This window comes from Camelina sativa, chromosome 4 (genome assembly GCF_000633955.1).
Source record: "Camelina sativa cultivar DH55 chromosome 4, Cs, whole genome shotgun sequence".
In the NCBI taxonomy this organism is placed as follows: Eukaryota; Viridiplantae; Streptophyta; class Magnoliopsida; order Brassicales; family Brassicaceae; genus Camelina; species Camelina sativa.
This window is the reverse complement of record NC_025688.1, coordinates 7430371-7449797: the sequence shown is the minus strand read 5'-3', so window position 1 is coordinate 7449797 and position 19427 is coordinate 7430371. Positions and strand designations below refer to the sequence as shown.

At 36.6% G+C, this 19427-nt stretch overlaps 1 protein-coding gene across 1 annotated transcript; it reads right to left on the bottom strand.

Moving 5' to 3' along the window:
* LOC104780048 (apoptosis-enhancing nuclease) lies at positions 3417 to 5757 on the bottom strand. The gene is made up of 6 exons (XM_010504504.1): positions 5644 to 5757; positions 5344 to 5495; positions 5122 to 5252; positions 4596 to 5023; positions 4403 to 4483; positions 3417 to 3871 (listed from the first exon to the last, which is right to left on the bottom strand). Exons 1-6 carry the CDS (start codon positions 5682 to 5684, stop codon positions 3631 to 3633), a joined length of 1074 nt encoding a protein of 357 aa, XP_010502806.1. The 5' UTR covers positions 5685 to 5757; the 3' UTR covers positions 3417 to 3630.

Genomic DNA, 19427 nt, shown 5'->3' with positions numbered 1-19427 from the left:
TAGAAATGAACACAAATATTTTTTGTTGCAATTTTCAAATCCATATACAAAGGATAATTTGCTACTCATGAATACTTTGCGGTTAATTTTAAAAGAACTATAAAACTAAATACTGCTTGCAAGGAAAATGGTATTTCGAAATGGTGTGTGGTTTTTTCTGGTAAATGTAGAACTGGGTTCCCAGCCACTAATATTAGTAGATTCAGATCGAGCCAAGAAGAATATAAAATTTAAGATTTGTGTGGTGTGGTGAATTGATTTTACTTTTATTTTTTTGACGATTTAATGTATTTGTTCTTTTTTCTTATATATGTGGTTTTATCGACGATGATGTTTTTCAGAGCCGTCCGAAAGATAACGAATACTAGAAGGGATAAAAATAAAATGCCTCGATTTAAACAAAACAAAAATATCTACAAAAATTGTAACATCTGCGAACCAATTATTGGTTTTCTGGGATGGGTGTCGATCGACACCATGGTGGTGTCGGTCGACACCAACATTCTCTGGTTCGACCAGTTCGATTTAATTATCAATTTAGACCGGTTTGGTTTAGGGAAAACCGTTGAACCGAGGTTTAAAAGAGGAAAACAACCTAGGGTCGTGTTTTTGTTGTCTTACGCCGTTTGAGAGTGAGAGAAAGAGGATAAAACAATTTCTAAAGGTTCTCGAGAGAGCTTGTGAGATTTCAAGGTGTTTTTGGTGAGATCTTGCTGTGGGAGTGAGGATCTAGGGCCAGGAACGTGTTAGAAGTTTGCTGGGAGTGTAGGATTCGTTGTTGTTGGTCCAAATCTTCCTGCAAAGAGGTGAGTGCATGAACATCGCTAATCTAAGCCTTTGATTTCCTTGTTATTGCTTGTGTGTTGTTGTTTTGTGTGTTTTCTTGCTGGGGATTGGTTGCTACAGGTTTCGGAGGATGTTTCCGGCTTGGGTTTGAGTATTGGGCGATTTGGATGAGTTTGGGAGCGAGATTCGACTCTCGGCTTCGAGCGGATCGCGATTGCAGAGGGAGTGTCGATCGACACCAGAAAATTGGACATCAATCGACACTTTGGGGTAGTGTCGGTCGACACCAAGGCCAGTGTCGGTCGACACTCGGCTGGTGTCGGTCGACACCTCCCTTCCAGCGAGACATGTTTGATTTCCTGGTTTTTATGTCTTGTTTATTGATTGTTTGGAACATTGATATCATCTGCTTGTGTGTATAGCCCAGTAGATGAGAGGATTGCCTTACTGAGTGTTTATCAAATACTCATGCATCTCAATATGTGTTTGTGGTGCAGGTAAAGGCAAAGTGTGATCGTGGAATCAAGGTGATGAAGAGGAGGATGTTCTAGGGAATCGATTGTATGTTGTCTGGTATTGCTAGGTTGCTAGAGTTGGCTTTTTAGGAACATTGTTAGGTTGCCGGTTTCATGCTTCCTGATGTTTGATTATTGGATTGTTGTTATGGATATTTATTGGTTATATTATTATTGGATATTTATTGATATTGCTTTTTCCGCTGTTGTGTGTGGTTGTGGATAGGTGGCTAGTGGGTATGAGACTACTAGTTGTAATTTATATTATATTTATATTTATTATTTATTAATTAAAAAAAACGGGTCGGGTCATTTCAAAAATTAACATCAATAAATAAATAAACAAACAAACTAAAACAAAATATAAGTAGTTCTTAACCAAAATCTATAACATCTACACGGCTCTGATTTTTTTATATCAAAGATCTCCATTAACATATCATACTTAAGTAAATAAGGCGGAAATAAATACAACTTGTTCAGCAGTGTTGTGGCAAAAAAAACAGAGGAGGAGGATAAACTTGATTCCAGCAGCTTTAGATTGACCTAACAAATTTCCCCCATAACCAAGGGCTTGATGGAGAGACACCTTCTTCATACTGATCTTACAAATACTTCAATGCACTGACTGTTCTTTGATGGTCCTCTATCCAAGATTTGAGGCCATTTTTGAGATCCAAGAAAGTGGTTTTTAATTCATCAGGGGACATGGCAATGGTGAGGAAACTGTTCAGTGATTTAGGGATAACATAGAAAGTTAGTAACACATCACCAATGATGTGTTTGTGATTCCAAAGTTATTCAACACCTTGATAAATGAAGGTTTTCTTTGTTTTCTATTTGAAGTCTTCAATCATAAGATTACTTACTCCACTCAGTATGCACAGCTGGAGAGAGTGTTTCCGAAAGAAACTTAGGAGCTAGTAGTACTTCACGCAAATGGGGCAAAAGGCAAGCACATATCATTCTTTAACCACATTAGATACATGGGTGCTGATGCAATCGTTACACAGGAAGCAACCACAATCAGTAATAGGCATTTTGGCCTTTTGAAGCTGACAGTTGTCACATAATGAAATATTCTCTTTAAAAACGCACGAAAGATTGGGTTTCATGAGCATGATTGAGAGTTCTTGTTGCTGTCTCAAATCCCTTTGGGTCCCAATTTGAATTGACAAACAGATACAAAGCTTTGTCAGGGTGGATTCCTGATCCTTGAGAAGTTGAGGTAAGAATAGCCTTCACCTCCGGATCGTCGATGATGATCTTCGCCATATCAAAGATCTCAAACAAGCAATGCTGTTTCCATGGAGTTATGATATCTATCGTAATAGAAATATTATATAGTCTTCTCTAAATAATATTGTTTAATTTATCAAAATTTTTGAGGATATCATATTAGCATGCATATTCAAAAAATGATAAGTTTCACATACTGAATATAATTGTTTGCGTGCCTACATGCTTTCTCAAAGACCTAATAGTACTATTCTTCCAAATAACTAAGAGCATAACCAGCAGGAGAACATATTCACCGTTGCTCAAAAAAAATTAATATTTTAATATATAATTAATAAGAAACTGACATGTGTAGAAAAAAATTGAGAAACGTTTCTACACTAACTAAGTTCAGCAACGTTCTCTCTCTTTCTCTCTCCTTTTTGTATTTTCTATTAGTTTTTAATAAAATAAAAGAATTTAAGAAAAGCAACGACCAGTGAAAATGGTCTAAGAGACTTTTTTTACGTGTTTCTCTTCAATTATAGTACTGAAAATGAACTATAAGTATAGTACTCATCTAAAAATTATACTATCTCAAAAATTTATTGAATTACACTAAAATAGATTTTTTTTTTAACTGCTATCTACTCCATATGTTCCATTATATAAGAGTTTTTGGTTAAAAGCACCAAAATTAAGAAACAATAAATGTTTAATCATTTAACATAATTCAACCAATGGAAAAACAACATGCAGAATTTAAATAGTCAAAAAATTTAAATTAAATATTAAAAAGTGCATAGAAAAGAAAATCTTATAAATTAGAACAAACAAAAAAGCCTAAAATATTTATATATTGGAACAGAGAGAGTAGGTGATACCAAAAGAAAATCGTGCATGTAATTAATAATTGAGATCAAAGCATTATTGCAAAGTACAATTACAACATATGCATCTCTCACACACACTCTAAAACTTAGATACTACTACAAAATCATATCAATGCTTATTCGACGTTACACTACTATAATAAAAATCTCTGGAAAAGTTGTAAGAATTACTAATTTTGAGAGACCACTGAAATAAGTATACCCTGTAGGTTTAAAAATTAAGCGAGGGAGTCCAAGCACCAGCAGTAATAGTCAGAACGAGAGATGGAGAGCATTTCATTAGGAGACATCCTCTCGACCTCGCTCTGCCTCCACGCCACCTGGTTGCTACGGTTCTGAGCATCGGCGGCTAATGGGTAAGCTTCAATCTTGTGTTTCTGATATCTCATTCTCGTGTAAAGCCTCATCATCGCTACACAATCTTCATATGGGTCTTGTATCCCATAATGAACATCATACCTATAATAAACACATCATTTATTAATATATAATCTTGAATTTAGACATTTCGTTTCGTTGATCTCAAGTAGTTTAGGATTGTCTGCTGAGCGTAAAGACAAAAACATATGATACTAATCAATCATACATATCCGTAAAATTTTGTGTACAACTATCTACCTATACACAATATTTTACTATTTGACGATTAATGAAAAGAGAGGGAACAGTTATAAAGTGTATTTGGTATATGCATGGAGAAACGTTTTTTAGCTAATAAGAATAAAAATGTATACGTGTGTGTAGCTATAGAAATTAATATTTTTAAAAGCATGTGAATCTTTTCACGTTCTGAAACTCTTCCATATAACTTTAAGCCCATACAAAGCATCAATACCCACAGGCCACATCATCAAAAAATAGTAATTCTACATATGATACACATATAGTGTTGTAATATACGAGTGCATTCATGTATACTCGCTTTACGAATTAATCAATTTGATTCAAAATATTATTATTTAATTAAAAAAAAGACGATTATATAATTACCCGAGATAGGCTTGGGTTAAGTACTTGAGAGAGTTACTCAGCTTGCTTGTTTTCATCAAAGGAGGGTATTTTGCAATATCCCTACATAATATAAACTTCACCGTTAATATATAAACTCACATAGTACGTACTATGGGTTATATTGCAAGGGAAATAAGACTAAAGAATCTTTGTTTTTTATATAAGTGTCAACCTTATCATGGAAGAAGGATATTCAAGTTGAAGACGGTCAAGATCGTGATCGAGGCCATGTCCCACAAGAATCCTTGCTTTTCCAGCTCTTGGACGAATCTTCCACATGGGTTCTCCATTACAAAGAAACTCTTGAATCTTTCTTTGTACTTGTTTCAACGGCATTGCATCCCTTAAATTTTCCGGACGTATCCCCGTCGTCTCGTACCTGTAGCTCGTCACAGGCATTGACGGTTTCACATACGTGTGGAACACGACATTTTCACTCTCATCCGTTATGCAAACCCTCGCACATATATCCAACGACCCGTCGCTTCCTCCACCTACCATCTTGCAAGAGAGTGCAACCACTCGTGGAGACCGTGATGACGTGTTGTCGATCATGGACTTATCTCTTAGACCTAAAGCCGCCATACGAGTCGCCAGTCCCTGAAAACAAGAAAATCATATAATATATTAGTATACATTGCTTGCGTTGATTCATAGGTTACAAGTTCAATTTACATAGATATTAGAAAGAAGATTACAGAGTTGACGCTCGAGAATTGACATCTCTCTTGATGGATCCTACGAGCATTTGGGCTTTCGAGGATTGCCATGCAAAATCTGCATCCACGAAGACTGAAAATGTTCTTGCATTCTTGTTTTGGCAACGGCCCTACAGATATAACCCAATTAAATATAAATTTGTATATATATTACGCATAATAGATGTTTGCGGACAATTGTGTATATGTATTCTTATTTACCAATGAGATGTTCGCGGAGGGACTCAAAAGATCGGCAATGTTTCTTGCAAACGCCACAAGTAGGCTCATGGCCCGAGTGATAAGAGATCTTCATGTGCTCCACTAAATGTTCCATTTTGTTGAACTGCCTATAACAAGCGGCACACTTGTTCCTGCACGTGTATATATAAATTTATTATAATAAAAAAACATATTTTAGTTCTTAATCAAATTATTATAGAGTTTGGATATGAAATTGCATGCAACTCTATGAGTCTTCTCTTGGTATGATATGCGTAGCTAGACATTAAAAATAGTTACCTTAAGGTTTCGGACGACTCCATTGATGTTCTGTAGTCCATGGTGAGTATAGGAAACTGCAAGCACGAATTTGAGAACTAGAGTTGAGGGAGTTTAAAGAACCGTTTCGATCAGTTTTTCTCTTCTTAATAGCTGAATGTGTGAAGCATGGAGAAGGTGTCTCAAGGTATTTATAGATGGGTGTATGAAAGAAGGAGAAGAAAAGCAACGCTGACCGTTCTCATCTATGACCATTTGGAGCTTTGTAAAGATAATTACAAAAAAAAAAGACAAACACAAATGGATGTATAGATGCCTTCATGCGGTAGGGTCGACTTCTCATGGTAAAAAGAATCACAGTTTTAGTTCTCCTTTGTCTGAACGATAACGAAGATGCTATCATCGTATGTGTGCACGAGTGTGTGAATACTTGACGTCGATCGAGTTCGTAAACAAGGAAAGCTCAAAACAGGCAATTATCGAACACCAAGTACAGTAGTTGCATGCAAGAAAACATGTAAATTGAAAGCTCACAAAATTTAATTACAAAGGCTTAAAAATACTAACACCAAGGAAGTTTTTACTTAATTTACAAAGGCACAAAACAGGTAAGTATCCATCATATTTTCATTTGCTTAATTATTACATTTACAAGTGTTTTTATATAGGGTAGGCCCATATTTCACATTTTTCCCGTGATAGAGAAGGAATTAGCAACACTTAAGTAAAAAAATTATCTGCTTGATTAAAATAATAATGAAAGCAAAAGTTACGAAAAATTATTTATTAAAAGAAATTTTTAGTTTTGAAATGAAAAAATAAGAAAATGTCATGCAATATTAAAGTCTTATCTTTATCTTATCTTATTTATGCTGAAGATAAGGTTTAGGGTATACTTTTTTTTTAACTGCTACAATATCATGCTCACGCGTATACATGTTGGCCTGTTGCATTATATCCATATTTTCACAAGTTTGCAATACATAACATAACATTATTAAATTATCTAAAGTTCCTACCAATGGTTTGTTTTCGGTATTATGTGTTCGTAGTTTGTATGTGTGTCATATCATTGACACGATGATTTCTTATCATAATAAGCAATGTAAACATCAATGTAAAAAAAAAAAAAATGTAAACATCATCAAATGCCGCAAATATTGAATGACAATTTCTTTTTTTTCTGATAACCTACAATTTAATCATGGGGACATTAACTATTAGATATATCAGTCACACTGCATAATTATAACTCATGTTTTTTAGATTCTTAATTTTGACTCAAAGTAATTATTCCTCTTGATGGTGGTATCCTCGATCGAGGTGTGAAGTTTTTGGCACATATTTAGAAAACCATCTTTTGACCGAGCAATGGGCCAAGTCTAAGATTCTAATTTGTAGTGTTTGATCAAAAAGGATTCCAAATTCTCATAAAAGAAAAAATAAAATTGTGTTAAAGAACAAAAGCGAAAATGGTCCTTTGGTATCAGACCATGTATATACACCTATCTCTTTTCTAGCCTAAGAAAATCCAATTTATACTTTCAATGTTTTTTTTTTCTTGTTGAAAATATTCCTTCAACTCGTTTCATCTATAATAGTTTCATGGTTTGACCAAAAAAGAAGTAGTTATTATCATTTAATTTGATCGTCTTATTTCTCTTTTTCGTGTCAGTTTACACATGTTTGTGAATTTTTAAATTGAAACCATATTATACGTGTCAATTTACGTATAAATAAGAATGTGAATGTGAAAAACTGAAAGATAAATTCTTTTTAAAAAATTAAAAAAAAAGATAGATGAAGAAATATAGGTTTACGAGGGGGCATTGTTAGTAGGTCCACTCACTTGTATTTAGGTAAAAAAAAGTTAGTATATTCCGTATAATTCGGATGCTCTTTTATCATATTTTATGACTGCATCTATCCATGAATTCATCTATTTCATGACTAACATAATCACACATAACATAAGTCAGTAACTATCTGGCTCTAATATACACTTAAGTTTTTTGAATAAATGCATTGTTTGCTTGTATATTACCTTCGAATACAGAGATGTTATCAGAGAACTAAAAACATTTGTTTGCTTTGTTACAAAGAATAACTTTAAATAGCACAGTAAATAAATATTTAGTAGATTCGTTTTAAAAGAAAATTTAGTATTTTTTCCCCTCATATATTACCTCATAAACATTGTTTGGGCAAAAATAATCGATTCGTTTAGAGACTACGAAAACAAGAAATACATGTTGAATAGTCGTTTTTATTGATCAAAGTATCGAGCTCAAATACAAGAGTTTAAGATACAACGAGTCAATTTAGGAACCCTAGCCATGCTTTGGAATTGAGTCGTGTGGCTATGCTTTTGATCTCTTGTTTTGCTCTCGAATTCGTGTCATATCATGTCAAAATCGCTCCCTATTTATAGGGAAGTCTCTTTACCCTAATCCTCATGGGATTTGGGTTTGAGTAACCGCCTTTTCATGAGATAAGGTCTTTCCAAATATTCTCTCCACGAGATTGAGTCAAATATTTTCTTGATAATGTCGTAGCAAATTTAGAGTCGGTCACAAAGTCCAATTACAGTCCGTATTGACTTGTTTTTTGTCGTTACAGCCCGTATTGGCCTGTTAATTGTTCTGTCGGCCAGTATCGGCTTGATGTTTGCATTACGGTCCATATTAACTCAATGTTTACCGTTATGGCTGGTATTGACTCAATGTTCTTGAAAATGCATAATTCTCTATTATTTATAAAATATATCATAATTATAATATAATTTATCTGTTATTATTTATAAGGTTAAAATTATGCCCGAAATTATAAAATATGTATATTCTTCTAAAAACTGTAATGGTAATGTGGTATGTTGTGACTGTGTGATCCGTCTCCATTTAAATTAGGCGTATGATGACCAAATTATTGCGTAACACGAGCAACAAAAAAATGGAATTATATCGTTCCAATAGTTTTATATACGAAATACAGACGATCATCCTAATTCTTCTGTAAGACATAATTTCAAAAATATTAACACAATATTTTCCATGGAATAATGTATCTCTCACAGCCCCGTCTCAACAATTTTTTGGACCCCATTTACATAAGATTTTTTGGAAAAAAAAAAATGTTGTCCCATGGCCACTGCTCCTCTCGCCCTAGGTATGAGCCGGGCCTGATCTCTCATTATTCTAAGACTGTTTACAGTATACGATATAAATACAGAAAGATACGCGAATGCCGAATGGATTGGTCATCATGGGAAGGACACGAAGCCCATAATGGGGACAGTCAAACTTTCTCAACAACCACTCGTAAATCTTTTTTTTTATTTTCTTTTTTGTCAATCCCACTCGTACACCTAATAAGTAAAGCAAATATAAACTTCTTTGTCTTTTGCTATTTTTCTGCTTATAAAAAGATTTATAACATGTTTTCAAAAGACAATGTGAAAGATGAAATACTTTGAGAACCTTTAAATAAGATTGAAAGATGCTTACTTTACCAAGAAAATCAATAAGCTATTATAGTAAAAAAAAAAAGAATCAATAATTTTTTTCGTATTGAGTTTTATCATGGAGTCATGGATTTTATTTTTAACGCATATATGCATGAAAATATATTATGTTTAAATTTATAATTTATTTTTACTTATATTTTTATTATAATGTATTTAGCGATACTTTTCTATTTTCTCATTTTATGGCTAATAAAATCTACTTAACACAAATGATTGCTACCATTTTACAAAAATGTTTTGGATATATATAACAAACACATATATATATCGTGTAGGGCTTTACCTTTTTTTTATGTAGTTAGTATTTTCAATATGACTAATATTATTTTACATCTACGTTAAAAAATTGTGTTTTATGATTACAAAAAAAAAAAGTTAGTCTCGATCATCTAAAAATTATAAATTTGGTATCTTGTACTATTAATTAATTATTATTTTGAAGTTAATAACTGAGAAATGCTAAGATATTAGTACAAAAAATACTATTATGGTATATTAAGTTTAGGTCAAAGGGATACCATGCTTTTGATAATCTATTTTATAACATAAGTTTGGTATATTGAACTTCTTAAAAATTAAAATGTTTTAAATACTCTGAAATTCTAAACTATGTTGAACTTTTAAAAATTCTCTTACGGTAAGCCAATCCTAAAATAATTTATTTTTGTCTTTTCGGAGATAATATATTTAAAATAAAAAATGGCATTGACTCTACTTTTTCAAAGTTGTAGGCAGGCAATAGTTGCACCACTTGCCAAATCACACACGTAGCCTTCTTATTCCAATTCTCTAGTTAATTATGTCATGCTGTAATAAAATAAAGGTATTTAATTGTAGTATCTTACGTACCTAGAAAGATAGATAGATAGATACCTCATGGAAGCTCAAGAAAAACACACACATTGCTAAACCAGAAACAGCTGCATGTTTAAAGCAGAACTTGATGTATTTTAAGTAGATTTCATGATGTAAAAAATATCAATCTTGACTCTACATATTCAATTACTGCAACCAGCTTTTAAATATGACACATGTACTTGGACTTGGATCACTCCAAAGTGGAATTTCTATGTCTTTAGATGGTTCGACTGAATCCCCTCAAGCTATTTAAGAAGTAGGAACATTAACGCTACGAGTTTAAGAGCTGGAAATGGAATTGCAAAAGAGTCGTGAAAATAATGTGGTTATTCAAAAACGATTTGATTATGTGGAACAACTGATTCAATCATTTACAGGTCCCAATGGATTAAATGCAGCAGCTCCATCTACTCCACCATTAAGAACTTATGGTTCTCCACAAGCTTCCATGGGTGTTGGTTCGTTTGCTCATGCTACGTAGTTTGGTTTTACTTTGATTGCTTATGCTACTTTGCTTATTTGCTTTTGTTTATATTGTTAAGTTTACTTGCTTTTGTTTGCTGAAGTTAGACCAACACGACTGTTTCTTTTTTATAACAATTTCGTTTTGGATGTTGATTTGCTAATTTATTTTTATTATTTATCATATTATTTTAGTTTTTATTACATATATTAAATATTTATGCCGATTTAGTGGATAAGAATATATAGCGACAAATTTTAGACACAAAATATAATGTTATAACTAGCAACAAACTTAGAGCAATATAATAGTCACACAATGTTTCGTTTTGGAGACGATGTTTACAGTTGATAATTGTGATTTGAGGATTAAGTAACAGTTTTGTAGTCATTGCTTGTGGCGTTTTAATGACTATAGTTGCGTTGTAAAATGTGGCTTAATTGGGACATTATGATACTATAATTTTAGTCGGTAAGTGTAACGATTAACCAACGATTTTGTAGTCATGACTTGTGACTATTTGGTGACAACAATTCTATGGTAATGCTCGACATAATTGAGACGTTATGATAGTCACCACTGTTGGAAGCCACGTCAACACCTGAGTTAGCAAGTCTACTAGACCATCATCATGACCTGGGGCACTATCTGCTGCAACTTTTGCACCCAGCCCACACCAGCACCGACCCTGAGACACCAACCCTGTCGATACCACCACCACACCATCCAATCCCCAAGTCCTCCCGGATGAGCCTGTGACTCTGCCACCTCCTCACTTGCCATGCTCTAGGCTGCACTGATATTGGCTTTGGGAATCTGTTCCTAACCACGACCACACCCACTCCAGTACCTCTAACCATTTGTACCACCAAGAACAGAAGACTAAGCAAACAAAACGATTTTGACTACACAAGGAAACACAGCTTACCATGGAATCACATTGAAGGCTCGAAGAGGATATTCTAGGACCCCATGCCACACACAATTGACTAACTCACATAATCAACCAAGCATGCAATCCAAATATAGACACACAAATCACTTAGCGAACCCGTACTTAGAACACTAAGAGCTCTGATACCAAACTGAAACAACCCGAACCATTTTTTTTAATACCATAATATTTAGTGATCTCATACTCACTAACAACCTAGCTCCAAACAATACAATCAATGTATAACATTCAATAACATAAACCAATATCATTAAACGAATAACCAATACCATCCAGCAATAACAAAAACATAACTGATACTAGAATTTTTATATGTCTATCCTAGCTGGTTAAATTAACCTTATGTAGTTATAGTACTTAAGGTGTCAGTCCAAATGGGATGATGCTAGTCACTCAAAATGCAATCAAGATATCACAAGTCAAGCCAATTCAAAGAGAGTGTTTATGTCTAACCATCCTAGAATGATCAAAATGCAAAACAGAAATAAACTAGATGACTAGAAACGAACATGCATGACAAGAAGCGAAAATGAAAAAGTAAAAGCAAAAGCGATTCTAAGCATGAACTACACAACAATAACAGAAACAGTCTCAGGAATGCAAACACAATAAGAAAGATAGAGGTCCTAAGGATGGGTGTAATTAATATAGGCGGAGTCTCCTAGTCTACAGAGTGTTTAACATGCCACAAGCAAACTATCCATAGACAATGAACATCACAACTTAGCTAATCCAATCTCTTGACATAAGCTACTCAAACTCAACCACTTCCACACCTAACTCTCGCTAGAGAAACATGATCAACCAGACATGACAAACAAGTTCATTCACGTCAACAAACACCCTAGACAACTAATCTCTTAGGCTAGGAATGTAAGTCTCTGGCACTAGCTGGGTCAGACATTTCATCAAACACCTTTTGGGTGTGAAAATGTCTAAGACCTAGTTCCAGTTGATCAGAGAGAAACTAGCATTTCTAACTCTAGTCCATAAGAGAAACATACAAATCTAAGCTTAAATACCCTATATACTAAGATTCTCTACCTAATCTATCCCATCCTCAAGAACACTAACACTGCTCAAACCAAGAAAACATGATACTCAAGAACACTAATCCAGAAAATATTGATACAAGCATGACTAAATAAATAGAGATTAGATAAACAACCTTGGAGAAGAAATCAAATGCTAAAACTGAAAAGATTAAGAGAAATCTTGTTTACAAACTCAGAAAATATTTTGGTGGCTACTCATAAACCCTAGGATAAAAGTTTTGCCCCTTGGGTAAAGACTTAAGAGAGTATTTATAGGAAAACAATGAAAACCCTAAAACATAAAACGACAAGATTAAGAGGTGGTTCGGGATTCGGGTTGGCTGAGTCAGAGCGTCTTTCTTCCTAACGTGTGTGGTCGAGTCGGAACACGTCCAAGTTGCATGGTGGTCGAGTCGCATGGTGTCTCTCCCTGGGGTGCGGTCGAGTGGGACGAGATGGCTGGACGAGTCAGACGGCGAGAACCACAGTCAAGTCGGTGCGCGTCATGTAGAGGCAAGTCGACTCGAGCTGGGTCGAGTGGAACAGGTCGAGTATAGTGGAGTCGACTCGAGCTGGGTCGAGTGGAACAGCGTGACTCGAGGTGCATGGCCTTATTCCTGGAGGTGATGCTCGAGTCGCATGTTTGACGTCTCCTAAATACCTGAAATATTCCAATATGCACAATGCAATGCAGAATTTATGCAGAACTATCTAAGTATGCATTCTATGCAAAAGAGACTAACAATGATGCAAAATAATGAGTTATCCTAGCTAAATGCATGATAAATATATGCTAAGGAGAGAAAAAATATAGACATATCAACTCCCCAAAACTTATTCTTTGCTTGCCCTCAAGCAAACAATCATAAACAAAGTATAGAAGAGAGGTGTGAAGATGAGGTCTCATAACCTAAAACATGTTGAATAGAGTAGTTACAATCAAGGTCCTTGTTTTTAATCCTATGATGCATGGTGAGGGAGCTTTATTTAAAAACTTTAGACAGGTTCTTCACAAGCTGAAACGATTCCAATCTTTAATGTACATATGCAATCCTATCAATCATTCACTTTAACATTCATTAACAGAGAACCGTGAATCAAGCTAGGCAATGTCATTGAACTCATTTGGCTAGGGCAAAAGGTTAGAGACAAAGGTGGTCTCCTTCTCAAGTGCTTTTATCAATACATAACAAGGTTCTCTCATGAAAAGGAATTGAGCTTAAGAGAAGGCTAAATGTTTAAACCAACTGATACATACAAGAGCAGTACCCCGTCTACCCAAAGGTCCCAAGGAAACTTAGCTCTGACATTCTAAACCATGAGTTGGTCCTATCTCTACCCTTCATCAATATCTCTTCTCAAACCGATTCTCTTATTCTTTGAACCTAGTCTAAGGAGGAGGTCACTTATTATCATTCTATCGGATTGAAAAAATTTTATATCACTATGGTTCTCTTTTTTTTTCTTGGAACTCTAGACATCTTAAGCGTTTTGCTTTCTCTTCTTTGTCTAAAATTTTCATTTTATGCCCAGAACCAATAACTCTTTTTTTTTTTTTTTTACTTTGCTAAACCCGAATCCTTTACTAGACTTGTAAACCTTGAAAACACATTCCCCTCCTAAAGACTATTTTCCCGTTGCTTACTCTTTTACTCTTCACTTTTCTGCACAAATCCAATCCCAATACCCAAAATTGAGTTCTCACCTAGTCTTACTAGTCCGGATAACACGAACTAGAACTACACAGGATCCTACTCTTGTCGGATAGAACCTAACATTTTCTAACAAGCTAACCTCTGAAAAGACTTGGCACTCAAGAGACACTCAAGAATACAATTGGCTTGAAAGAACGGTTGTTTAAGGGTGCAGAAAACTATTCCAAAGATGGGAATCAGCTACTTGGATTGACAAGGGTGGTAAAAAGGAGAAAGACAATCAAAGTATATATATGGTATCCATGAGTTCAACTTCAATGCATAACAAGATAATTGCAAGTCAAGATCAGGTTCATGTAGATAGGGAATGATGTCAATTCAAAACAGGCTTCAATCAAGACTTAGAATGCAATTTCAAGAATTCACAACCTGGTTCAGTCTTACATTTCAAGTTCAATCAACATGCATCAAAGAACTAATAACAAGGGCCTTGATCCTATTCTATTGAATTCCGCATGCTAACAAGGTTACAATCATCATCAACCCCTATGCTAAATGCAACAGCCCTATATGAATAACACTAGGCTTAATCCTAATATGCAAGTGCAAACTACATAAACACTCTGTTTTTGTGGAAATTTTCGAAATTTTTTCAATATTTCATGGGTTTTCTACGCAAATAGATGAATGCAGACTCAAACATGATAAAATGCAAAAATTTGAAATAAGAATCACAGAAAAAATCATCAGATACATCATCTCAAATCCTCCCCCAAACTTAAATTACATAGTCCATTGTGTAAGAGAAATCTGAAAAAGGATTTGAGAATCACAATATAAACAATTTAAGGATGAGATGGTATATACAAAGGAAAGGTAGGAGTACCTCAGTAGGAGCGTGATACTGAATTTGTCCCTCACCTTGTTCTGGATCTGCATGAGTGATCCCAGCTGTTTGGTCGACTTGCTGCTCAACCGCTTGCGTGTTCTGATAAGCATTTGGCTGCTTGTCGCAATGCATATTGTCGACTCTTGACTCATCGTGGTCTGATACTAACACAACAACTTCCATAGGCTGATAATCACCTTGATGCTCAATCTGCTGCTCAACCGGGTGCATGTCCTGATAATCACCCTGAGCTTCATTCTGCTGCTCAACCTCCTGCTCACCTTGAGCTGCTGAGCGATGCGCCGACCGATGAATTGAGGAGGCTCTATCCCTGGAACCTCGCGAACCTCTTCTTCTTCTCTCCCTAAACTCATGAGACGAGTGTCGTGAAGGACCGGAGAGAGTGTTCTTTGGTGAGTTGGCTTAAGGCTTGTGGAGACGCGACTCTGTGTTGGTATGGTGTTCTCGGGAATAGACATAGGAATGGTGGTAGTGGATATCGAACAGCTGAACTTGCGCATGAAGTTCGTGAAAGTCTTCGTGAAACTGCTGAACGCCTTGTCCCTTGTCTTGTCCCATCTCTGAAGCTTGTTGAGACGTTCATGAGCTGCCTTGACCCCTTGGCCATTCTCGGTTCTGAGTACTCTTCGAAGTGAAACTGCTCAGGGCGGTACTCATCTGTGTCTTCCTCCATCGGGTCGGTTCATTTTTCTGCAACTTCTACATGTTGCTCCTTAACCTCAGAATCGTACAGACTGTCTGTGGGAGGAATAAACTCGATATGCTCATCGCTCAAAATCTTAGTCAACTCGATGCAAGGGAGAAGTAATCTCGATGGACCTGCCTCAGGATACAGAAACTTGTAGATGAGCCGTCCATGCCTCTGACCCCGATCCAGAGTATTAAGCTGCCGCAAGTTGTTCACGTCTATCCAGCGTGGTGGGTATGACTCAGAGGGTAGTGGAACACCAGAAACTTCAAGAAACCAAGTAACCACACCGCCCATGCACATCACTCCTGGAGTTCGGTTGCTGTTGAATCGCGAGAACCAAGTCTTGTAGGTCATGATGTAGTTCAGAAGATAGAACGAGGGGGAGGTGTTGGTCGTGTCACATTGTAGTTACGTTCCATCCATTGCAGTGAACGAGATTCCCTTAAGCGCTAGATCAATCATCTCAAGCTCACTATTCGTGATATAGCCCTTGATCTCTTTTGCGTAAAACGTGTTAACAACCGCCTTCTGGAAGTATCGCAACACTGGGCTTCTCAAGTGCATCGCCTTTTTTTTTTGATGAAATGAATGTGGGCGCGCTTCCATTCGTTGCCCAGAGTGCTGCTATTTCATTCCTATCAAACTGCGGCGTGGTCCCAGTTCCGCTGGAGAATCCAAGTACCTCTTCGATGGTCCTGATGGTGAGAGTGTAAAACTGGCCATGAATGCGGAATGTGATGTAGCCCAAACCTCCATCAGACATTGTGCTTGGTTCATCCGTATACAAGTGGATACTCAGAGTAGAGAGGAACTGGATTGTTTCCTCTCTGTATCCATGAATGGGGGTGTTCATGATTCTCTCCAGATGGCACCGTCTAAACAAACACTGCACATCCTCAGAAATTCCAAGTTGCTCCATTGGCTCAACATGGGGATATCTCGTTCCCATGAACTCCATCTGGTGAAACAGCTCATAGTACTCCTTGGAAGTTAATCTCGCCTCAACCGCTTTCCTACTCATTGATTTCTTGGGCGCCTGTCCTGAACGCAACTGAGGTTCCTCCATCTCGTAATCACTGTCCTCCTCTCTTGATTCAGAAGCTGGTACCGGTCTCTTCCCACTACTCTTGCTCTTGGTTAGCGGCTAGACGGGTCTGCTTGACCCTTCTGCCTGCCTTGAACCGTCAACAGTTTCTCCGACCATGTTCTTCATTTTCAAGAAACGATTTGCCATAGACTTAGGTGATGAGCGTTCTCCACCTACACAACCATACGCCTCTCTCATCTCATGTATGAGCTCAATACTTTTCCTGCTTCTCTGAGACATGATTAACTTAAAGCTAGGAATTACTAGGTTAGTGAGCAAATAACAAGAACAATTATGAAATTTAAAATTTTAAGTGCAAAGAGATGATAAATCGATCGAGTGGCGCGTGAGAGACGTCGTATGTTGAGTGAGAGTTGGCTGACTTGAGGGAGACAAATACATGAAGACTGAGTCGCACACATCTCGGGTGACGATGAGAAAGCAGGTGTGGTGGAGTTGCAACGTTGCGCCGGTCGAGTGGGGGTAGGTTGATATGCATATATTTTACCATGTTTCACCATAGTTTATTTACATCTTTTGCATGGTTTACTAGCAAGTTTTGTCATTATTTTGTAGTTTAGGCTCTGTTTGTGCATTAGAGTAGGATTTGTATTGCATTTGCATTGTTTCATGTTTAAACAGGTGATTTGGACCTCAAAGAGCATGGAAATGAGTTGAAGAGGAATAGAGTGCAACCAGTGAAGCAGAAAAAGGCTGGAACAAAAGAAAACCAAGGTTCAGAGGCCACTCGACCACCACACTCGACCGTGTGCGTAGATGGACTCGACCAGTGAAGAAACAGAAGAAGAAAGCACTCGACTGTGCATGGTCGAGCACTTCCAGCCGACTTAGTGTTTTTGTCTGTTAGCTAAATTAGGGCTTCCCTCATATCCTGTAAATATCTTTTGTACTCTATGGCCGCCCACAAGTCAGAATAGTCAGAGAATAGTATCTAGTGCCACCTCAAACCTAGTTCTTACCCCTTTTGGGTTTTATTTATGTTTCTGCATCATTAGCCACTTTTTTCTTGTTTTTTCCCAGATTTTCATACTTTGTAAGGTTCATAACTTTCTGAGTATTGAGAATCTGTTTTTGCTTATTTGTATTAAGTTGTAGATCTCTCTCTTATCTTTCTCATCATGTTGGTTTCATTAATTTCTGGGTTTGAGTTTTTCATCATCATGATCTGTTCATCTGAGTAGTGAGCTAGTGTTCTAGAGATGGATTAGGCTGGTTTAGGGTTATGGCTGTTTAGATTGGTCAAGATTTTTTGTTCATAGATCTCTTCCAGATTAGGTGTTCTCTAAGATGTTCTTAGATTTGAGAGGGTAAGAACAGATCTTAAGCTTCTCTGCATCATATCAATGTTTAGGTTGTTAGATAAAAAGCTAATACTGGAGATTACTATGCCTAGCCTAAGAGATTAGTTGTCTAGGGTGGTTTTTGACAAATAACGATATGGGTCTTCAATGCCTGTTTGTTCATGTCTTAGCTAATAAGAATTAGGTGTAAGAGTATCTAAACTTGATTACTTCTGTCATGAGAGTGGATTAGTAAGTCATTAAGATCATTGTCTAGAGATAGCTCATGTTGATTGAGGTTTGTTGATCAGTTTAGATAGCAATAGCCTAAGTCCTGCCCATGAATCCATCTCTAGGAGCCTACTTTGTTATTTGATTGTCTGTTATTGCATCTTGTCCTGTTTCATTAATTTTCAATCTGTTTAAGTAGTCAAAATAGCTTATGTTCTTCGTTTTATGTCACTCGACCTAGCCACTCGACCACACACACGGTCGAGTGCTTGATCGAGCACCATAGTTTACTTTCTGTTTCATTCCTGTTTCATTGCATTTATTTCGGCTTTGTTCTGTAGTTTTGTTTCATTGCTTACATCTAGTTATTACCATTGTTTAGTCTAGTTTCAGCATTGTTTACCCTTGTTTACTTTGCATTTAGCTTTTGTTCTAAGTAGTTTACATTCTGCATCTTCATCATTGTCATTAGGTTGTTAGTTCAAACTCATAACCATACTTGGCTTAACTTGAATCACTGTTCACACCTTAAGTCTTTGCATAATCACCCTTTATAGATTGACATCTTTTATGCTACAACTACATAAGGGTATTGAAACACCTTGCACTTCATCTGATCATCACTGCTCAATGCTTATGTTTGTTTGACTTTGCATCATTCATTCATAGGTTCACACATACACATTGTAGAAAGCATGTTTCATAGATCAACTCGAATGAGGACTCGACGGTGGTGGAGTCGAGTGTGTCGATGGAGGGGCAACTGATCCAGTTGAGTCTCGTCTCTCTTGAGTGGGACGTGTTGAGTTCTCTGATCGAGCTGACGGACGTCGGCTTGACTTGAAGATTTCTCGGATCAAGTGATTAACAGTTTTGAACTTGTCGGTCAAGTGAGAACGTCGCGACTCCAGGGAAGCTTCACGGTGTCGGTCGAGTCGAGCACTGCGTGACAGATCGATGAGGAAGAACGTCGGTTTTCTGGTGATGAGTCGCTGGGTCGAGTCGCACAGCTCGAGTGGTGATGAAGCTGGATCGAGTGGAATAGCAAGAAGAGGACGAAGATTTAGAGTGGCAAACAGTACCACTGATCGAATCAG

What these genes read in the sequence shown, in the direction of transcription:
- LOC104780048 (XM_010504504.1), bottom strand. Translation starts at nt 5,684, where the DNA reads ATGGACTACAGAACATCAATGGAGTCGTCCGAAACCTTAAG. An exon ending in GAGTCGTCCGAAACCTTAAG is followed by an intron (nt 5,496 to 5,643) that starts GTAACTATTTTT and finishes ATACACGTGCAG; the next exon opens with GAACAAGTGTGCCGCTTGTT. An exon ending in TATCCTTCTTCCATGATAAG is followed by an intron (nt 4,484 to 4,595) that starts GTTGACACTTAT and finishes TATATTATGTAG; the next exon opens with GGATATTGCAAAATACCCTC.